Source organism: Phoca vitulina, unplaced genomic scaffold, assembly GCF_004348235.1.
Source record: "Phoca vitulina isolate PV1807 unplaced genomic scaffold, GSC_HSeal_1.0 scaffold44, whole genome shotgun sequence".
NCBI lineage: Eukaryota > Metazoa > Chordata > Mammalia > Carnivora > Phocidae > Phoca > Phoca vitulina.
Window position 1 is genome coordinate 12,945,584 of NW_022589747.1, and position 21,408 is coordinate 12,966,991.

General features: G+C 38.9%; 1 protein-coding gene across 4 annotated transcripts in view; it reads right to left on the reverse strand.

The window, feature by feature from the left end:
- Positions 1-3,097: 3,097 nt before the first annotated feature.
- CDK13 (cyclin dependent kinase 13) overlaps positions 3,098-21,408 on the reverse strand; it is a 119,475-nt gene continuing 101,164 nt past the window's right edge. Inside the window, exons 10-15 of one of the 4 annotated variants that reach the window (XM_032430587.1) lie at positions 14,653-14,769; positions 13,951-14,082; positions 8,989-9,036; positions 7,278-7,483; positions 4,759-5,031; positions 3,098-4,104 (exon numbers count right to left, since the gene is read on the reverse strand). In XM_032430587.1, the coding sequence (XP_032286478.1) occupies positions 3,254-4,104; positions 4,759-5,031; positions 7,278-7,483; positions 8,989-9,036; positions 13,951-14,082; positions 14,653-14,769 (1,627 nt within the window). In that variant the 3' untranslated portion in view covers positions 3,098-3,253. Of the gene's footprint in view, positions 4,105-4,758; positions 5,212-7,277; positions 7,484-8,988; positions 9,037-13,950; positions 14,083-14,652; positions 14,770-21,408 lie in introns of all 4 variants that reach the window. The other 3 variants (XM_032430585.1, XM_032430588.1, XM_032430586.1) reach the window with 3 other exon arrangements.

Below are 21,408 nucleotides of genomic sequence, written 5' to 3' on the forward strand. Positions count from 1 at the left end.
CGAAATCCTGATATTTCCTTCAGATTGGCCTATTACAAACTGGCCAGATGCAACTTAAAATTTGTTTTCATGATAGAGTTTCCAGTCGTTCTCTTTCTTTCTGGAATGTTATTTCTCTATTCCAATTTGGCCTTAAAATTTCACACTCACATTTTCATCTCTTGCATTCACGTAAGCATAATTTAGATACAGCTGAGTAGCAAAGACCACTGCCCTTCGCGGTTACGGACGTATCCAGGTGCTAGAACGTACTGACGCGTCCCAAGCACTTGGCGCTCGGCAGGCACCAAATGTATATTCACTGACAGAATGAAGCCCTGAATCACAGCTAGAGCATTATCTTAATTCACATTCCCCAAGCCATTTTCATCAATAAACCCCTTAAAATGAGTCTCTTAAAATTTCGTGGGTGACTACAACTCCCCAACAAAGAATGGACTGAAGACTTGAGTCGCATGCAGAAAAACCTGCTGGGTCAGGAAACACAAAAGGGAACTTTCACGAGAGACAATGAAATGTCTTCTTTTGGTAGGTCAGGCTTCTGAGCCTTCAACTTTCATCTTCATAGTTGCCATCTGACTTACCTGTTTCTTTCCCCGAAACTTAAGTGATATTTTATGTTCCTTAGATTTCACTCAAGAATACTCAGGGATTACGGCAATTATAACCTACAGAATTAGTGATTTCCAACCCTGCTCTTTTTATGAAACCAAATTTACTCAAGTATTAAATGGTATGGAAGGGATGCATTAAAAGGTTTTTACTACCGTATTTCATCGATTCTTTCGTAGACTAACATCTCTGAATTTGGGAAGTATCTTACGATTCACGCAACTTAGCATTGTGTTGTCGTTTAATTGGCAACATTTTTTTCTAAGTGGTGTGTAAAATATCGGTATGTCTCACAATTAACGATGTCTTGGGGCAATATTAGAAGCTGTAGTTCAAATTTCCAATTTCAAGCAACAGTTTCCCTGTCCTCCCAGCCACTCGCCCAACATAAATATATAACTGAAATGTTGGAAAAACTATCCAAACACAGTTCACTTTTATATAAAATATTTAATTTTTAAAACACAGGCTATTCATGTCACATAAATATCTTCAATTTTAGGTTAGCTGCTATGGTCAGCAGAATTATCGAGTGTGACTATTAAGAATAACTTAGATACTGTCACTTACAGGAAAGTCTAAAGCGCTAAGACTCACCATATTAAAATTTCAGATACTTGAATACTGTAGCTATTTTGCTAAATTTCAAAATATTTCTTCACTTCCTGCAATGTAGTTTTATTATACGTTGTTAGTACTCAATATTCAAATAAAAGCAAAATAATTTTTCTTCCATTCATTTCTTTCTCCCCAACAACAAAAAAATTCCATCGAAAAAATAAAATGATCAACTGACATCAACTCATTTTATAGCAGTAAAATGGTCAAATATCCACTTTAAAATATCCTTACTGTCACCAAACTATAATGTTTCCCATATACTGTTTTGAAATGAAGGTTCACAAGTCAGATAGAGGGCATGGGGGTTAAAAGACTGACTTTAGAACTGGAACCATTTCCATTCTAAAACAGTTCTTCCAATTTACAATTCCAATCAAAAAGTAAGTTACCCAGAGAACAGTTAAAACAAAATGGTTAATTGGCACAACTCTCATTTCCAGAGTTTCTTTTCCCATTTAGTGATAATAGAAACACTGGTTCTTCACCTTTGGTTCCTTTCGAGAACTATTATAATTCTGTGTGCGCGTGAGCATGCACAAAAAGTTAGTGAGACTTGACACCATTACAGCTTACATAAGGGTTAGTCCGTCATTCTTTGTTGCTTTTAATAAAAGAAAAAAAAATGTTAAAATGAACTAAAGTTGCTCTAAGTCTGGCAGAAGTCATAAAAACCCTCACAGAAGATGAGAGGAGGGAAGATAAGAGGTTTTCTCTCACTACTTTTTCTTTTTTGCTTCAATAAGTTCAATCTAGGCAATGTTTCTAGTTAACAAACTGAACAGTTAATTTTTTCTTAAAATGGCAATTGCATAACTTAAGATATGATGTTTGCCACCCCTCTCCCCGCCCCCCATGAACTTTCATAGAATCTGGCAAATTCTGTTTCTCAAGCTTTGCCTCTACACAACTGCCCTCCAATGATCCATGGCAAAAGGAAACGGGGACAGCAGGGCAGCCCGAAAAGAAATGGTACTCGGAAATTCTCATTTAGCTATTACTTTCAACCACTGAAATGACACAACTTTGTAGAACTTCTTGGAAGTAACAAGGTCCTGACTGGAGTTCTAGTCCCTTTCTTTGCTCTCACTCTCCTATCAAGACGAGGTGATAGTGGAAGGTCACACAGCCCAAAGGCAGGCAGGAAAGAAGAAAGTGGGATAGGCAGAGGGAATGGATCTAGCGGGAACTGACAGGCAGCCCCGAAACACTGGAGAGCTCCCTGACTCTTCAATACAGTGTATTGATTCCCTTTAGAAGACAAATGGGTGTAAAGGTTAACTGCTTTTTCAGACCTTAAGCTTACCTGTTAAGGCACTTACTTACCCTCCCCACCCCAGATTTTTCATATAAAACCCACTATTTCATTTGAATGCATTTTGCTCGGCTATGATAATCTGCAAAATAAAACAAAAATAACGTTGACCATTTTTTTTTTTATAAAACTGTTGCATCAAGAGAAAGGTTGTGTTTTATTTTCTGAAGTGAGCACAAAGTACACCTTTCACAATAACACTGAAAGCAGGTGCAAAGACTGACAGTGACCTTTGACTAAAGGTAGCTTTGTAAAAAGAAAAATACCAAATAAATCAGTGCCCTTTCTGATTGTTGTAAAACTGGAGGGGGGAGGGAGGCGTTGGTTGGTTGTTACATAAAAGTTGGTCCAAACTTACAAAAAAAGCACAAATGTGCATAGTTCAGAAGATCTGCAAGAGGGCCATAAAAGACTCTTATGTCCCTAAGATTAGCATCCACTTAAAACTGCAAGAATACAAAATAAAACTGTTAACTAGAATTTGTGAAGATGTACAATCAATAGATCTAGTTTTTAGAACAGCATGAATTTAAGCAAAGGTTTTTTTTTTCTTTTTTTTTTTTAACTATTGTATGCAAGACCCTTTTCCACATAAAAATAAAGCTGTTGTTGAATTAATATTATTCAAGTCTCTTGGATTGCTGCCTTAAATTGCAGCTAGAAAAGTCTTTCCAGATAAAAATGATGTGCCTGAGGAAAAACAGATACTCAGTATGGTAACCCTCTGCCTCGACCTCTGCCAGCTGATGTGCTAATGTGTCCCCTGTATCCTTGTGAATATCCAGGTCCCTGGGCAGGAGAAGTCCAGGTCTGCCCGTGCATGAGGCCGGGGCCGCCCGGGTTTTCCTGTAAGTTACCACCATAGTTATAGTTGTGCATCTTTGCTGGCAAAGGATGAGTACTCTCTGGCCCTGTGGTAGGGTCACTGCTGTTCGCCAGGACTGCAATGGGGCCATGGCTATATTCAAATCTATGGTCCTTGTCCCCACTAAACAACATGGGACCGGTATTGAGGTAAATGTCTCCATATCCAGCTACTGAACTGGGAAATGACTCGGAAAAGGCAGAAGGCTGAGGTGGACCACCAGAATGAGATGAAGTAGTACTGTAGTTATCCAAAGACTGAATATCTGAGTTTCCAATGAAGCTACGTCGTTCCAATGGTGGAGCGGAGCTACCTCCTAGACCATCATTGCTAACGTAAGGAGCGGAAGAGAAAGAAGAGGATCCAAAATTGTCCTTGTAGTCTGACGTGGGTACATAAGTGTCTCCTGCCTGGTAATCAATACCGCTTTCTCTTTTGGGGTCATCCTGGGGCTGATGCTGAGCAAGCAGCTGTAACAGGGCCGCTTTCACTCCGGCGTGAGGGTCAGTTAACGAAGAGCTAGTGGTAGGAACATGCTGGTTTTCTGTCCGATAATCCAGATCTTCCTCAGTGACTGGTGGTGGTTCCGGTGGTTCCGGAGGTCGCTGATCAGGAGGCAGAATACGAGGCCGGTCCGGTTCTGGTGTGAGCTCCAACATCCTCATATCTTGATGCTGAATGAGGTCATCTTGCCCTAAGTGAAACAAAACAAAAAAAGAGAGTTAAAAGTTATCATGGAAAACGAGATGTTCAAAACAGTCAATGTTTCCTATGGGTGGTTGTAAAGAACATGAGAAGTTCCATCTCTGGGAAGAAAATAAAAGAAAGAAAAGAAGGAAGGAAGGAAGGAAGGAAGGAGGGAAAGAAGGAAAGGAGGAAAGGAAGGGAAGGGAAGGGAAAGGAAGGAAAGAGGGATGTAAGTACTAATATTGCCTGCTACCATTTAAGTCTATGGTGACCGAAAAATTTAATTGCATTTGACTTTTCAAAGGTACCTCACATCTACCTATTCATGGCTCGAAGAACAAAGCTCCTGTACACATAAAGCCTCTGCCTTGGCCAATACCATCTTGTTGTTGTAGCTGGAGTAAAAGATGATTTCTTAACCACAGGTTTACATGACAAAACTCTATGGCCTTCACAATGAGCCGTATCACACATGGATAATTTGTTAAGGAATCTGCTCCTAGGAGTAAACGGACTAAGAAAACCACCTATAACCGGTGCCCTGGGAATTTTCAGAACCTCTCCACTAGCAACGCCCCTGGACAAGATGCGTTACCGCTGCCCCTCCACATCAAGAGCGTGAGCACCAGCGCGTTAGAGGGTCCGCGACCTGCACACTCACCCGACGCCGGCGTGCTAGGTTCCGGGGGTGGCCTGAGTTGCAACGGCGCCTCGTGTCCTGATCCGTTTTCCCTCTCTTCTAGTAGCACATCTTTCTGCTTTGACTGCTGGGCCTTTATTAACTGAGTCAGCAGAACCGCGAACGCGCTCTGCACGGCCGCCTGCGCAGCGTCAGTCTCCACTTTAGGCTGGAGGCTCTGAGAACAAGGCTGAATTCCTCCCAATGGTTTCGAAGACTCCTGTTGTGGTGTGGATGGATCTGTCTGTTTTTCACCTGTTGCCAAAATTCCAGCAGGAAGGTTTATTTTATTTAGCTGCTGCTGAGTCTCAGAGTTTACCTTAATGTTCAACACTTGGACAAAATCAGCCATATTAACACTTGTTTTAGACTGTAGTAGGTTTAGTAGAATTGCCAATTCACTGTGGTTTAACTGCTGTCCAGGGCCTGTTTTTACTAAAGACAAAATTTGTATTGATTAGAATTGCCATAATTCACAGCACACCCCGCCCCCCAAAATGGCCCTGTGTGACCACATTCAAATGTACATTTGTGGGACAGTGTTTAAGAAACACTGTGAAAAAGGCGTCTCTCGGTCTAGTTCTAATTTCATGGACGTTTAAGATGGAACTGCCCAGAAGTTACAACAACAACAAAAACTGCGGCCCGTTCTGAAGAAGTTCTCTTCAGGGGTAAATACTTCAAAAGGAAACTCGGGACTACGGCTGGCAGCCCATCCCCGAGACAGAAGCCGGAACTACGGGAACGAAGGAGGACGAGGACAGCTACCGAGTCAGCACTCAGCATTTCATACCCCTTACTCCTCACAACAACCTTAAAGCCATGCTCTGTTATTAGTTCCCCCGCCCCCCTTTCTTTTTTACTGAAGAAACTGACATCCAGAGACACTCACTCACTTGCCCAGGGTCACACACACACACACACTCTGGAAGTGGCGGAGTTGGGATCAGGACCTACGTGCTCTGATTCCAGACTCGGAGCTCTACTCACTGCACTGCCCATCTAAAATAATGCTTCTTATCTAAGGACTTCACCTTATTTTCGCAGTAAATTCAAACTGGGATGTTGCAGACTCTTTCATAAAATGCATTTTATTCCAATTACCATTTTTTAAGTTAACTCACTTTGGGAAGTTAGAACTCCTACAGGAGCATGCTTATAATGTGCACACGAGAGGGTATTAACTCGTCACCAGTGACACAGATGCGGTTGTTTTTTTTTTTTTTCAATTTTCAGTTTAGACTTGTGACGGTTTACACAGGTTCTTGTGCAAGCTTCTCTGAGTCACGTGTAACAGCAAGGCTCGAGGGCAGATACTACTATATAAGTTCAGGGATACTACACCAATAAGCAATTTCTCTAAGCATAAAAGGTGAATAGAAGAGAAACTCCAAGAAGATGAAACACTGATGATTAATGCTATCCTTTTATTTTCTCTCTTTATATAACTTGAGCTACTTTTTATTACTTCTTAGTTATTTTTAGGTTACCTCGAAACAAACTTTTGCAAGTTCTTCTTGTGACCCGCGGGCATTCATAAATAAGGAGCCAAGCTTGTTTGCTGCACGCTAAGAGCCCGTTGCCCTCATTTTCCAGTTCAGGTCTCTGTCAGCAGAGGTATTCTGTGACTACGCCGTCTCCTCTACAGAAAGGGCATTTTTTTATTTTAAGACAGCTGATGATGACGAAAATGGGGCAGAGAGGATTCACTCCCATTTCACAAAACCAGAATTCTCACTTCTTAACAGTGACAGTTAAAAAAAGGGGGGGGGGGACAAAAAATAAAATGAAACGCTGACCAACAAATAACAATTGGTCTTGGTTTGTAAAGTAATATGCATCAGCGCTCTAATGTAGTCTGGCCAAGGTCAAGTATAAGCCTGCAGATTACACAGGAAAGTATTAAAGGTAATCTACTCTATATTTACACTCAACCACCAAAAGTTGAATCTGATCCGCAGATCTGTTCTAATCAGCCTACTGATCTTTAAAACTAAATGACAGATTGAGTTTAATAACATTTCCGGCAACACTGAAAAGGTTTCATTCTCACGAGGACGCCGACTCTTCGAACAGAGTCAGAGGAAGAACTCCGTTTCCCCCACATACGCTTCTTTATCCTACTTCAAGTCCTATCTGGCACAAAAGAAGAGTCCAATCTTTGAGGTTCTAGAATATAATGGGATGGATATTAAGAGTGATCTGAGGACATTATAAACAGTGTCAAAGAGCTTCTGTTACGAGTCCCGGCCGCCTTCCTGTACCTGTCTAACTCCTGCACTAGGTGAGGAAGGAAGCAGAGAGAGCTGACCGCTCACTAAGCACACGGTGCCAGGCGCAGCGAGGCGTTTGCAACGGCACAGGCAATTCACGGGGAAATGTCAAGTCCGGTGGATAAACCTGAACGTTTTAGCCGCAGATGCTTTAACACTAGAACAGATCATCACCGTGAGGCCCAGAACGAGGGAAGAAGAGCAACCCGCGCACGAAGCGCTACTGACCAGGAGCTAGGCTCGAGTTGCCCTGAGGTTTCAGCTGGGAGGCCGGCGGAACGACCTGCGGTGTGCTGGTCCTGCTGTCGTCCAGGCCGAGAGACAAGTCCTTTCTGGGGGCTTTCACTGTGGACACATCATCGGTCATGCCCATCTGCTTCTGCCTCCTTCGCTTTTTACTCCATAGCTCATGACAATCTTGCCATAAAGGAAGGCTGGAAAACAAAGTATCCAATTGTGTGCAATGTTACTTCTTAACAACACCCCGAAACTGCTAACAGTTACTACAGAGCACCAGAGCTGCCCCCCCTCCCGCCCCCACCCGTCGTTCCTGAAGACTGCAGACACATGCTGGTGACTCCTCAATAAAAGTCATCTTTGACGCCCCCCCTCCGTCAGGGCTTCACCTTTACAGCCGGACTATTTTTCTGTGACTTCTGAAGAATCAGTAAATAATCATTTAGTAAAACTATGAACGAAGAACACAAGTTCATAAAAGTATGTTACTATCATCCTTGGTGCAACCTCTTAAAGCCAGTTCTCCTCACAGTACACCATACATTGAATAGGACATGGGGGGAAAGGCCAGAAATATGCCACTTGCAGAAAATGGAAACAGGATTAAAAAGTAGTAAAAGCTAGGAGATAACATCTGTGAAAAACTTTCTAGTACAAGCTTCTTACTTTTGTAATACCCTCTCATTTACTTCCATAATCAAGTGCTCTAAAATTAAACTATGCTACAGAGAAGTTTAAAAAATAGGTAATCCAGGCTCATGACTACCCATCAACACAGAGTTCTGAATAACTAGCAACTATCAAGATTACCCACGATTCTGAAACAGTTCTGCCTTAATGTGATGTCATAAAGCTGACAACACTGCTGAGTAACTTTTGCTTAAAGAAAGACATAAATGTTTGATTTATAAATGTTTTCTTCTTATCCTCATAAAAATTCCAATGGGAAGTTACTATTATATCTATTTTAAAGATGAGAAAATTGAGGCTTGGAAAGGTTAATAAACTTGCCCAGAATAACTACGAATGCCCTTACGCAGCCCCAACCTGGCCATACATCTGCCGTCTTCAACCTGGAGAGGTTTCCCTCTAGGGAGGCTTTCCAATGGGGTACACCTGACACTGTTTGAAAAGAATTCACATCTCTCTACGTCCTCTTTCCTGACATCGATCTTTGAGAATGGCCTGCACAGCAAGTTCGTTCACACCTCCTGTTTCACAGTTAGTCTCACCTCACGTTATAAAGTAAAGGCATATGCAACAATATGGTCGAATCTTAGCAATATAATATTAAGTAAAAAAAAGTCATTCCCAAAAGATTACAAACAGCATGACACCCTTTTATAATATTAAAAACAACTAAAAATTTTCAATGTAACTTTTTATGAGTACATATAGATGGCAACAAAAGTATATACAAAAGAAAACAGGGATGATGGTTACCTCAGGTGGAGGGAGGCAAGGGGGATAGGTCGTAGGGCAGGGGGTGGGGAGAGGGGATGATATGACTAACGTAGGTTATTTTCAAGGTTCTAGCTTTTATTTGGTAGGTTCATGGCTGCTTATTAACATCATTTAAAATAACTAATTAAGTAACTAAAAGAAAAAAAAGAGCCATGCATGGACCAATGATGAGTGACACAAGGATTATGATTAAACCAAGTCTATGCACCTGAGGTCCAAAAACAAAACAAAGGCATACCTCTCAGCCATCTTACTATGGTGCATTGCCTCAGCGTGTAAAAACCTCCTGGAGTAACAAACAAAGGTACAATTTGAAATATTGATATTGGGAAGCTTTAAGGCATCATAAACCCGCCAAAGACCTTCCTTTCTGTGTGTGTGTGTGTGTGTGTGTGTGTGTGTGTGTGTGTATGTATCATAGATGTGTGGCCTTCACCCCTGGTGGGATATTCTGAATTCAGATATACTGCAGAGTAGGGAAACTGGGAGTGACTTCACCTCTTCTGCCCTGATGCTCTTTCGGGAGAGCCCCGGGAGAGGAAAGCAGGCAAAGAAACCCACTAACGGGGGCTTTTGTTCCCTCCCACAATTTAAAGCCAAGAGATTCCTCTATAGATTATCTCAACACATCTCTAGGAAAGATAACCATTACCCAACAAATAGCTGAAACGTACAGGTTAGTGCTGCTGACTCTGGATACACCAGCAAGGTTTTCCAGGATGACCAAATTTTTATGTGCTTTTCTGCAGGTTCAAATACTGGCTCAGCCACTTATTGTGTCTCATTAGGCAAGTAGCTTGACCTCTGTGCCTCAGTTTCCTTATCTTTAAAAATGACATTAGCAATACAATCTGCTTCATGAGGTAGAGGTAATCTATGTTAACATACGTAAGCGCTGGACAGTGCGTCTCACAGAGCAGGCACTCTATTCATGTTTGATACCACTTATCATCATTCAACACGACGGTTTGAAACTACTTTCATCAAATCACATCATGAAATATTCCAACTACAGTTGATCACATTTTATCTTACAAATTTTCAGTGCTTTTCACTTGCTGTTAAGAAAAATAAAATTATAGGCTAGCTGTCACTCTAAGTCACTTTTTAGCAATATATGCTTTCTTTTCATTAAATACATGAGAAAAATTTGACACCACATCTAATACAATTGATGCAGTTGCTTTGGTTTTTTTGTCTTACTATCCCATTCTCATTTGATTATTCCGAAAAAAAAATGATCACAAGAGTTTAATACATACACATATTTCCCAAAGGAATCCCATACCAATGCTTTTCTTCACAGTCCTCGCCTCATAGATAATTTATCATTTTAACTACCCATTACATATTACAAAATAATGAGATGTCGTTTATATAATTTTTAATTTATATATTAAATCAATAGCATTATAATTTCAACCTGACTGCTTTAGTGATGTATCCCTAATTTATTACTGGATTACAGCCTGTTCACCAAAATGTGTATTAACGTCCCTATTTTTAATGAAGAAATGCAGTCAGGTGTGTTCTGATAAAAATTAAGTGAATTTAGGTGATGTGTTTGACAATATGGACACAGTTTCCAATTGGGTTACGTGGCAGACATTTCCCATTCATTAAATGGGCTATATCTACAGTGCCAAAACATGTAATACGAAAAACGATCTAACATGTGGATTGGCAGAGTTGTACCGACATTACATGTTGACTTCCAAAACTTTTCTTAGTATACTGGATGAAACAAGTACTAACAAAAGAAAAAGTACTATGTATAAAAAGTCATTTAGGGGCACCTAGATGGCTCAGTTGGTTAGGCGACCGACACTTGGGTTTAGGCTCAGGTCATGATCTCAGGGTCGTGAGATTGAGCCTCTTGTCGGGCACTGTCCTGGGTGTGGAGCCTGCTTAACATTCTCTCTTTCCAGGATGCCTGGGTGGCTCAGTCAGTTAAACAGCTGTCTTCGGCTCAGGTCATGATCCCGGGGTCCTGGGATCTCTCTCTCTCTCTCTCAACTAAATAAAAATCTTAAAAAAAAAAAATCTCTCTCTCCCTCTTCCTCTCCCCAACCCCCTGCCCCTGGTTCGTGCGCCCTCCTCTAAAAAAACAAAACAAAACAGAAAAACAAAACAAAAACAAGAAGTCATTTACTAAGTATTGGTAAAGCTTCTTTGGATTTTTTTCTCAAATTTTGAAAAAATAAATGATTAATTACTGGATAAAAAAATCTTTTCAAGTTACATGGTTTCCAATTCTTTACTGTCAAGAAAATTAAAAGAGAAAGAATCTTAAAGTTGACATCTGAAAGGTCATAATAATAATTTCTGATGACAAATCACCATGTGATTTTTGCACATAATGTGGAAGGAGTGCAAAGAACTCAGAGGTAAAACTATGACAAAAGTCTATCCGTTCGCAAAGGCTTATTTACAAGGGTACTTATAAAAATAAAAAATAAAATTACAATTAATGTGGGACTTTCTCATTCTAGAATAAGGAGTATTAACTGATAGATATTAAAATTACCTAGGGGGGAAAAAAAAACAACCTATTTCGTTAGGTTGCATTTCCAACCAAATTTACGTGTGTGTGTGTGTGTGTGTGTACTTTTTTTTTTTTTTTTAAGCAGGCTCCACACCCAGCATGGAGCCTAACACAGGGCTTGAATTCATGACCCAGAGATCAAGACCTGAGCTGAGCTAAGATCAAAAGTTGGACACTTACCGTAAGACTGAGCCACCCAGGCACCCATTTCTTTCCTTTTTTTTAAAAGATTTTATTTATTTATTTGACAGAGAAAGACACAGCGAGAGAGGGAACACAAGCAGGGGGAGTGGGAGAGGGAGAAGCAGGCTTTCCCGCTGAGCAGGGAGCCCGATGCGGGGCTTGATCCCCCTGGGATTCATGACCTGAGCCGAAGGCAGATGCTTAACGACTGAGCCACCCAGGTGCCCCCTTTCTTTCCTTTTTTTAAAAAAATTTTAATTGAAGCATAGTTGACATATAATATTATATTAGTTTCAGGGGTACGACATAGTGATTCAATGATTTTCTTCCCTTTTTTAAACTTAAATACATACTAGTAATACTTGCAAAGACCACTTGATCAACAAGAAAAAAAGCTTTGTCTTTTCTAAGTGACTCTTGGTGAATATCAAAATGCTAAGATATTCTGATCTCACTGAAACATTTACAAGAGTGATGTAACTGCCCCACTTAATAGTGTCGACACTTACCATACACTGAAATTTACATCTTTTGCAACTATTTCAACACTTGATTTTAAAAAAGTTTAGGTGTCAATGAAAAATGTGCTCAATACAGCTTTCACCAGAATTCTTTCATGTGGACCATTTAAACCAAGAGATTAACTTAGTATTACCAATAATGGGAGAAAAATGACCTTATATTCCTCCTGATAGGATGAAGCAGGAAGCACACCTCACTACCTAAGTAATATTCTCGACACATACACACACACACACACACAAATGTTATTCTAATTCTGATCACAAGAAAGCAATTAAAGCTAGACTGTAGAAAGTTTTACAAAATAGCTAGCTTGAACCCTTCAAAAATGTCAATGTCATAAAAGCCCTACCCAAAGAGGAATTAAAGACTGAAGAGACATTGCAACTAAATGAAACATGTGAGCTTTGAATGAATTCTTCATCCAAGACAAAAAAAAAAAACAACAAACAAACAAAAAACCAGACTATAAAGGAAATTACTGGGACAACTGGAGAAATTTGAATATGGACTGTCTACTAGATATTGCAATGTTCAATTTCTTATGCTTTATAATGGTACTGTAGTTATAAAGTCCCAGTTCTTACAGATACATGATAAATTATTTATAAGTGTTGTGTTACTCCCACAATATAATATTCAAACAGTTCAGGGGAGAAAAGCTTATATATATAGTGTCAAAGCAGATGTTAATAACTATTGAATCTAGGTGAAGGATATACGAATGCTCATTGTACTATTCTTCCTATTTTTCTGTCGAGGTGAAATGTTTCCAAATCAAAAGTTGAAAAGAATTCTCTGAAGGGGTACTAGAGTCAAAGTTTCAAGACTGCTGATAAGCAAAACAAAAACAAAAACAAAAACCCACCAAGAAACAATTCAACAGTGAATGATTCAGATCTTTCAACATATCAAATGATAGATCCTTTTTGTCTTTCAAACCATCCCATACTGGCAATTCATATATAGTTCAAGAAAAACTTAATAAAGCTGAATATGAAGGCCTTAGAAATAGAATAAGCCCAATCTAAGTGATAAGTGGAAGAGCCAGGATTTGAACTCCAAAGCCCATGTTTGTTCATTCACAATATGCTAATTTTATTACATGGAGACATTTTATTATAGAAATAGGCTTGCTTTTATGATGCTCATCAAAAATTTTTAAGTTACTAAGGAAATCCCTACAAAGTTTCTAGATCCTATCAAAAAGAACCAAATGGACTGCTTTGATCCCTCCCTTTCCCCCAAATCAATCCTAGAGATATTATAGGAGCCACAAGGGAATGAAGGTTCAAGAACCCAGCTAGTCTGACTCCCAAACTCTATACATTTTCTCTGAATCATACAATAAACTCATTCTACACTGGCTTTTGTTACTAATGCTCTTTTATCCAATGATAAGGATTTTCTATTGGCTAGTCTGCCAAGGAGTATCTGAGAACTGCTCTTTCTTACTGAACTAACATGCTGGCTCCACCCCTCACTAGATTTGTATTCTTGGGCAAGTTTCTTAACCTCTTTGAGCCTGCTTCCTCCTCTGTAGAATAGTGACAATAATAATACCCACCTGATAGAATGTGACACATGAAAAATGCTTAGCACAGCACTCACTCAAATTTTTACGTATAGCAACTAGTAGCAGTATAAACACTAGGCTTGGTAGAAGGAGTACTAGAATGATAATTAGCAGCGGGAGTGTTTTCTTCGAGTTGAAATCTATTAATAAAATTAGAAAGAGGAAGGCTGCTTTTGCTAATCCTATGGGTAGCTGAACATGAAGCAAGGTTCTGCATTCTAGATGTGCAAATTATGTGTATTACTACTGTTCAATTTCTTTGGATTTATGCTATTTCTTTTGACTTAACTAATCATGGAAGAGCTTCTGCTCATTTTATAGAGATGCTATTAAAACTGTCCAGATGGGATCTAACATAATAAAAAGCCACTTACTCTGGTGGAGGCATTTTTGAGGGTTCCACGTCCCGGAGGAACTCACACTGGAGAGCCTGTTCTGCAGTGCAGCGCTTACTAGGGTCCAAGGCGAGCATGTAATCAAATAAGTCTAGCGCGGCTGCAGGGATACTGGCATGAGAGAATGACAAAAGTCATACGTGGTCTTTGACAAATGCTTAATGCTTCTTTAAGCTCCTAACATTTTATAACATGTTTGCTCTACTTTATTCCAATAAATTCCAATTTTTCCTTTGAAGAAACAGTCATTTTTACATAATTTTGAGCTATTATTCTAAATAATTTGAAACTTGGCCAACAATGGTATATTTTATTACTCTGTTGGACATTTGCAACTATAACATAAATTAAGAGCCGAATAGAATGGCTTCCTATAACAAAATAAAAACCTGAGCTCAAATAACACGAAAGTTGCTTCATTAAAATTTTAAATGGCGTTCAAGTTCTGTCATGTAAGCTCCAAATGAAACACACAACCCTAAATCACTGATACCATAATCACAGTGAGATGGTAATTTGCATGTAGCAAAGGGAAACTCAAAATTAAAGGACACAGAAGAATTGTGATAGGTCTACCTTGGGTCAACAGAGGACAGAGTGACATTTAGAATTCTCAAGAAATAACTAAAAAAAAGGAAAAAAATTCAATGCGATATGGACACTTAAGCATCCCCTTCTTACAAAACAAATTCTTCTCTTAACTTTCGACGATATTGCTTCTTTGGTTTCATGGTGTTGAAATATGGTAGTTTGATTACATCGGGCCACACTGCAGGACATGGACTCCCACATATACGGCTAAACAACACACAAAAAGAGGTACATCAATATAAACTCCACAGAAAAAAATCAACCAGACAACTGCTATATAAAACATCACCTCATTCTTCAACACAAAAAGTTGGAGTCTTGATACAGTATGTAAGAAATTTCATTAAATATTTTAGCATCCCAACTTAATTGTTTTAAGAAATCAGTTTATTTTCAGTGGATATTTCTAACACTCCAAACATTCCAATTCCTAAAAAGAAAACCTTCATATTTGCAAAATAAAGTCTTAAAACACAGGGAACCCTCCAAATATGCTGACCATATCTTGAACCAAGATAAAAAATTTTATGCCAATAAATTAAGGAACCAGAGTTTAGGTTTGTGTCTTTCTCTGGTCTTATAGGTACCTGTCATTACTTCTCTTCATGAATAAGATGAAGTTTGTGAGAAGAGCGTAAACGAATTCCCTACACCCAGAAAGGGAACTATACTGTCATGTCTGCTGCTCCATTCGATCAACAGGAGGACCCTCAAAGTAACATTCTTGAAATACAGAAGTTCTTCAGCTTAAGTAGTGCCACTGATTTCAAGGTATTGAGAAATTTTAACTGCTTTACTCTCTGCTTATCTGTAGCTTGAAAACCCTATTTCTGTACTAACCAGAAAGTCCTTGTTACCGTAATTTGTAGAAGAAAGGCTATAACAGAGGCAACTCCAGCCGGTAAACATTTAAAAACTCACTTGGCAATACACAGATGAAAAATTTGTTAAATATGCTTAATGTGCGCATACTGAATCTCAAAAATAAATGTACATTGAACGTAAAATCCTCAGCTGATCTTCATATGCGAAGAGGAAATGTCCATGCATCACTGACTAAAAATAAAAATGTTCTGTATGTAATAAATATAAATGCATGCACCAATGTGTATAAACAAGTGATGACTAACGTTGTAAGCCATCCTTTAGCTGAGCTGTAGAACACTATCTCAGAAACACATATATTTACGTAAGATAACTGCTCATGTTTTTTAAGCTATGTCACTGAAATGTCCTTTTTTGGTTTCAATATAGTTTAGGATTTTTGGAAACACAAGCTTCTAAAAAGGTAGTAAGAGCCTATTCTTTGTACACGGCCAGTCTCTTCTTCCTCACAACTGGATTTTTACAATCTCCTCAAGGAAACAAGGCTGACCCTGGGAGGATGGTTCTACGATCTGGTCTCAAACAGCCTTCCTAGTCTCATTCCCCAGTTCATCTCTCCCCACGGACCAACCACACTCTTCCATGTCTGTGATCATATTCTCTCTCCCTAGATTCTAACTGGTGGAGAATCTTTTTCATTTCTCAAGATTCAGATCAAAAGTAATCTATTCAGTGCAGTCTTCTGTATCCCCATGGCCACTGAGAAGGGTCACTCTGCATTCTATTTGCTTCTTTTGACACTTTTTCATATTTCATGCTGCTTTGTATCTTGGTTTACCTGCCTGTTTCGCTTACTAAATTGATAGTTTAGGAACCGTGTCTCTCACTTTTGTGTACTTCTCCAAGTATATATATATAGATAATCCCAGGCAGACTGATGTGTTATTACAGAAGTATGAAATATATTGAAACTTTTTAAAATGAAGGATACTTTCAACTGCAGAGATACAAGAACATGTTCCATGTTATGGAAGAGGTGCAGAATTTTGGCTACAGCTCCAAGGATAAGTAAACAACAGACAGGTGAGAAGGAAGTAAGAGAAATGTTACTGGCAAAGAGAAGTGCATAGACAGAGGCATGGAAGTAGTCAAGTACAGACGTGGGAGGAAGACGAAGGAAACAGGTGGAATTTAGGGCTCAGGGAGGGTTAGCTAAGAGCACAGAGAGGAGCCACACAATGTTTTAAAAGGCAACCTGCCTAACTATGAGGAAGACAAACTTTGAAAACAAACTTTAAAACTGAATCCTGTCTGTGACACTGGTCAAACTGCATTGCTGAAGAATCTGTTTCTTGTTTTGTAAAAGAGAGATTCATTTTACTTCAGAGCTGTGAGATTAAATGAGCTGGCATCTGGCCCGTTCAGTAGCCCTTCAATAAAAGTAAGTTTCATTACCTCTTAGGTAAAGTTTCAATTATTTTACTCTATGTGTTGTGGGAAGATAGTTGACTAACAGTTATCTAGCTGGTAGCAGCACACATGATGGAAGAGACCTACGGAGGCAGGGAAAGTTCCTAGAAACTAGGGAAGCAGACAGGACAGCAATGGATGGTAACTGCATATTAGCAAAAACTAGCCTGATGGCCAGCCAGTTATCTCAAAATCACTTACCGAAGAGGTCTTGAAACGCATCATATACTAAATCCCCAAATACCTGAGGCCTATTTCGGGAATGAATCAATTCTGACCTATGTACTTTGGTATCAATACCGTATGGTAGCTTTTGCTTTTTCCTTTTTACAAGGCCAACAGGACAAAGCCTTCTATCTAGCCATTCCTCTAATTATTCTCCTCAGAATTTTCCTAGAATGAATTGCAGAATCAATACTGTCACACTCCAAAACGTAAGAGAATCTATTTGGATTCAACTGCTGCTCTGAATTTATAGATTTAGAAGGGATTGCTATCTTCAGAAGGCTTAATACTTCTATCCCAGAAATATCCAATTTTTATATTTCCTTCAGTTTTGTATTTATGTTTCTTCAACTGGATCTTATATATTGCTTTTTATCAGTTTTATTTTTTGCTTTTTTGAATGTATTCTTATCCCTATTCTATTGCCTAAGCAGTAGATAGGGAAGTTTTGTTACAGAAAACATTTTACGTATGACATCCAAAGTTTTAGATAGCCATCTGAGATCCTATGGCTCCTACCATAGTTTTAATAGTTGTTTCTTTGAGGCTTTCCAGGTTTATAATCTTATCACCTATAATCAGAATTCTTCTCTATTTTTTCCAAACATGCACACCTCTTTATCATGATATGGTATGTGGCAATTTCTAAACATTATTACAATGATAATGATGCCACACAATACTGGGTAGTTTTATTTCATTTCTGACTTTAATGGGAGTATTTTCATTGTTTACAACTGGGAAGGATGATGATTTTTGGTTTGAGAACAACACATAATAATCACAGACACAGACACAAACACACACATATCCTGTTAAGAATTAATTTATTCCTTTTTACTATGGGCTTTATTTTTGTGGCTTTTAAATTTTTTTTTTAAATATTTTATTTATTTGAGAGAGAGAGAATGAGAGAAAGAGAGCACATGAGAGGGGGGAGGGTCAGAGGGAGAAGCAGACTCCCTGCTGAGCAGGGAGCCTGATGTGGGACTCGATCCCGGGACTCCAGGATCATGACCTGAGCCGAAGGCAGTCGCTTAACCAACTGAGCCACCCAGGTACCCTGTGGCTTTTAAATTTTTTAAAGGATACTTTAGTTTTGTTAGTTTTATTTTTAGAAACTATTATAATCATCATCTGCATTTTTCCCCCTGAGTAACTAATGTCATGAATCGTATTAAGAGCTTTCCTAATACTCACGCTTACATTCAATAGAGGAATACTTCCTGGCCTTAGTAAAGTATTATCATTTCAGCGTAATGCTGTATTCTACTTGTTCATTTAGATGTTGTGCATCAATATTCCCATGTGAGATTGGTATACAGGAGCAGTTCTCAAAAGTGGGGTTCACAGACTCTTCAGGGGTCTGGCAGATGAAAGGTGTAACTAAGACATTATTTGCCTTTTTCAATGTGTTGATTTTGCGCTGATGGTACAAAAGCCATAGTGAGGAGAATGCCCAGCACCTCAGTATGATTCAAGGCAGTAGCACCAAACCGCCAGCAGTAAATACCCTTCACTGCTAGACCATCTCCCGGGGTGGGGGTGGGGGTGGGTGGGGGGGAGGGGAGGGACACACCAGCCATTTCACTTAAGAATGTACTTGTGGAAGCAGTAAAAATCGTTAATGTTATTAAACCCTAACACTATTTAGAAGAGTATGTATCTTCTTTATATTCTCAGTGATGAAACAGAAAATACTCATAAAGCACTTTTGCTGCTCAAGAAATTCTGACAGTTATCCTGAGAAGCATTTGAGCAATTATTTGAGCTGCAAGCTGAAGTAGCTGCGTTTTTTTTCATGGATGGTCATTTTTACCTATATGAACAAGTAACACACTATGGTCATTCAGATTTGGGTATCTGCCAGACATTTTCTCACATGTGAACAAAGTCAGCTTGTTACTTCAAGGAAGACGATTGCGGTATTTATTTTCAATTATAAAATCCGAGCTTTCAGGAGAAAGTTAGCATACTAGAAAGCTTGTATCTACGCCATGGACTTGACAGCTTCACAATGAATACCTATAGACTTTCCTGATGAGATTAGTGGTGATAACCAAAATTATATAATGAAATGTTACATTTAGAAGACCTGCTAAAATAGGTGATTCACTATTTTCCATATTAGCCATGTTATAAAATTATCACAGATCCAGAGTGCAGGATAGACTAATGGATTTTAATATATTAGAATACAAAATATCTCCATATGTTTTCAGACTGTACATTACAACTAATGCATAAAAAATTACCACTTATTTAGTGTAGTTTCAAAGAAGAATATGCACAATTATCTGAAAGACTATTGAAAACAGCGCATCACAGGGAGGAGAATCCAGATGTTACTTTATTAAGCCAGACATTAAAAGATATGTAAAAATGCAAAACAGTGCTACTCATTTCACCAACATTTATTTCAGTTTGGAAAATACAGACGTTTTATAATTAAACAATGTTAACATATTGTTTTAAAATAGTTATTTTCTTTCTCAGTTTTAATTTCTAGTACGATAAATATCAATAGATACAACTAGCATAAACAAAGCTCCTGGGATCTTTCATAATTTTTAAGGGTGTAGAGAAATTCTTACAGCAAAAAGCAACTCATAGGATTTTTTATGCTACTGATCTATGAAGATATACATGCTTCATTATTTAAAAACTGGGACCTTCCCTTCTTTACCTATATTCTAGAACAATCAAAGTCTAAGCCTTTAAAGTTCTAAAAATCTCACCTGTGTGATCATCTAGGCCTCAGGCTTTATGGGTGGGGGAGGGGGTGGAGGTTGGACAGAAGCAGAGTTCTTTTCATTCCAATCTACTTCTAATTTTTTCCATGATTGTTAAGTGGTTTTTTATTTCATAAGCAATGTACACTGTGTGATATAAAGGTGCTTTCCGGCTGCTAGAAGGCTTAGGGTTAAAAGTGTGACCCTTATATTAAAAACATTTTTTTGCCCTCATTCATCCCATTCTGTCATCACCTGTTTTTCACTTTCTTTTGCCATCACTTTTAAACCCATGCTATTTCTATCAAAAAACCAATAATTTGCCTAAAATAGTTTCTGGAACAAGGCTAAGTACTAATTACTTGACCACAGCTGTGTGAAACTTTTTAAGACAGATTCTGATAAGCATTCCCACCTTTTATTAGTTCATACATATTTTTGTACAATGCAGACTAGAACTCATCATTCCTGGGACTTTAGATTGGGGATAAACTCCAGCATTACTGCAAGTGGAGTGAGGGGAAGAAGTATGTAGGAAACTTACATTTATTTAACTCTTGTAACCCTAAGCATATGATTAGTCCTGTTTTACTCGTGAAGAAACAAACTGAGAGTGTTGTGGAACTTACCCTAAGTCCCAAGGGCAGGAAGTAGCTGAACTGGCATGACAACCCAGGGCTGCAAGATTCCAAAGCCCACCCTTTCAATGAATACACTCTGCTGCCTCCTTCCTATCAGGGAGACAGCTGTTTTCTTTTGTCAGAAACTTACTTTTTTCCTTCATGTTTTAAAAATACTTAATGCCACAGAATCAAAAGTGTGGCACCTTTTCATAGTATTATAAATATTTGGTATTTTACCAACAAAACAAAAACATTCTGAAATATATAAACTGGACTGTGAAATAGCCCTCTTCACAGCCCTCTCACAAATCCATGCTCACATAACAATTCCAGACTCTTTTGATGTGTTTGTTTTACTGAAATGGGATAAAACCAAACACAGCCTTCTATTAAACGGCTCATCATGAAACGATGTTGCTTTTCTTTCTTTCTTTTCTTTATTTGACAGAGAGACACAGCAAGAGAGGGAACACAAGCAGGGGGAGGGGGAGAAGCAGGCTTCCCGCTGAGCAGGGAGCCCGATGCGGGGCTCAGGCTGGATCCCAGGACCCTGGGATCATGACCTGAGCCGAAGGCAGATGCTTAACGACTGAGCCACCCAGGCGCCCCCGATGTTGCTTTTCTATGTCAACATCTCCAGATCTACCATTTCCTTTTCAATATCTATCGAGTATGTCACCAAGTGGATGGATTGAGCTTTCTTTTTTCCCCCCTATATGGTTCTAACCAACTTAACATGTTCATAAAATAATCCGAGTACACTCATGCCTCAGGATCTTTATTACTTTGTACTTCACTTCATTCAGATCCCTGCTCAAATGATACCTTCCGGGAGAAACTTTCCTGGACTCTCTGTAACACTGCCTCCTATCATTTTCTATCCCCTTGCCCTTATCACCGCCTGATACATTAATTTGTTTTGTCTCTACCAATTAGAAACTAGAAAAAGTCGTGTGCTACTTACTAGGCAC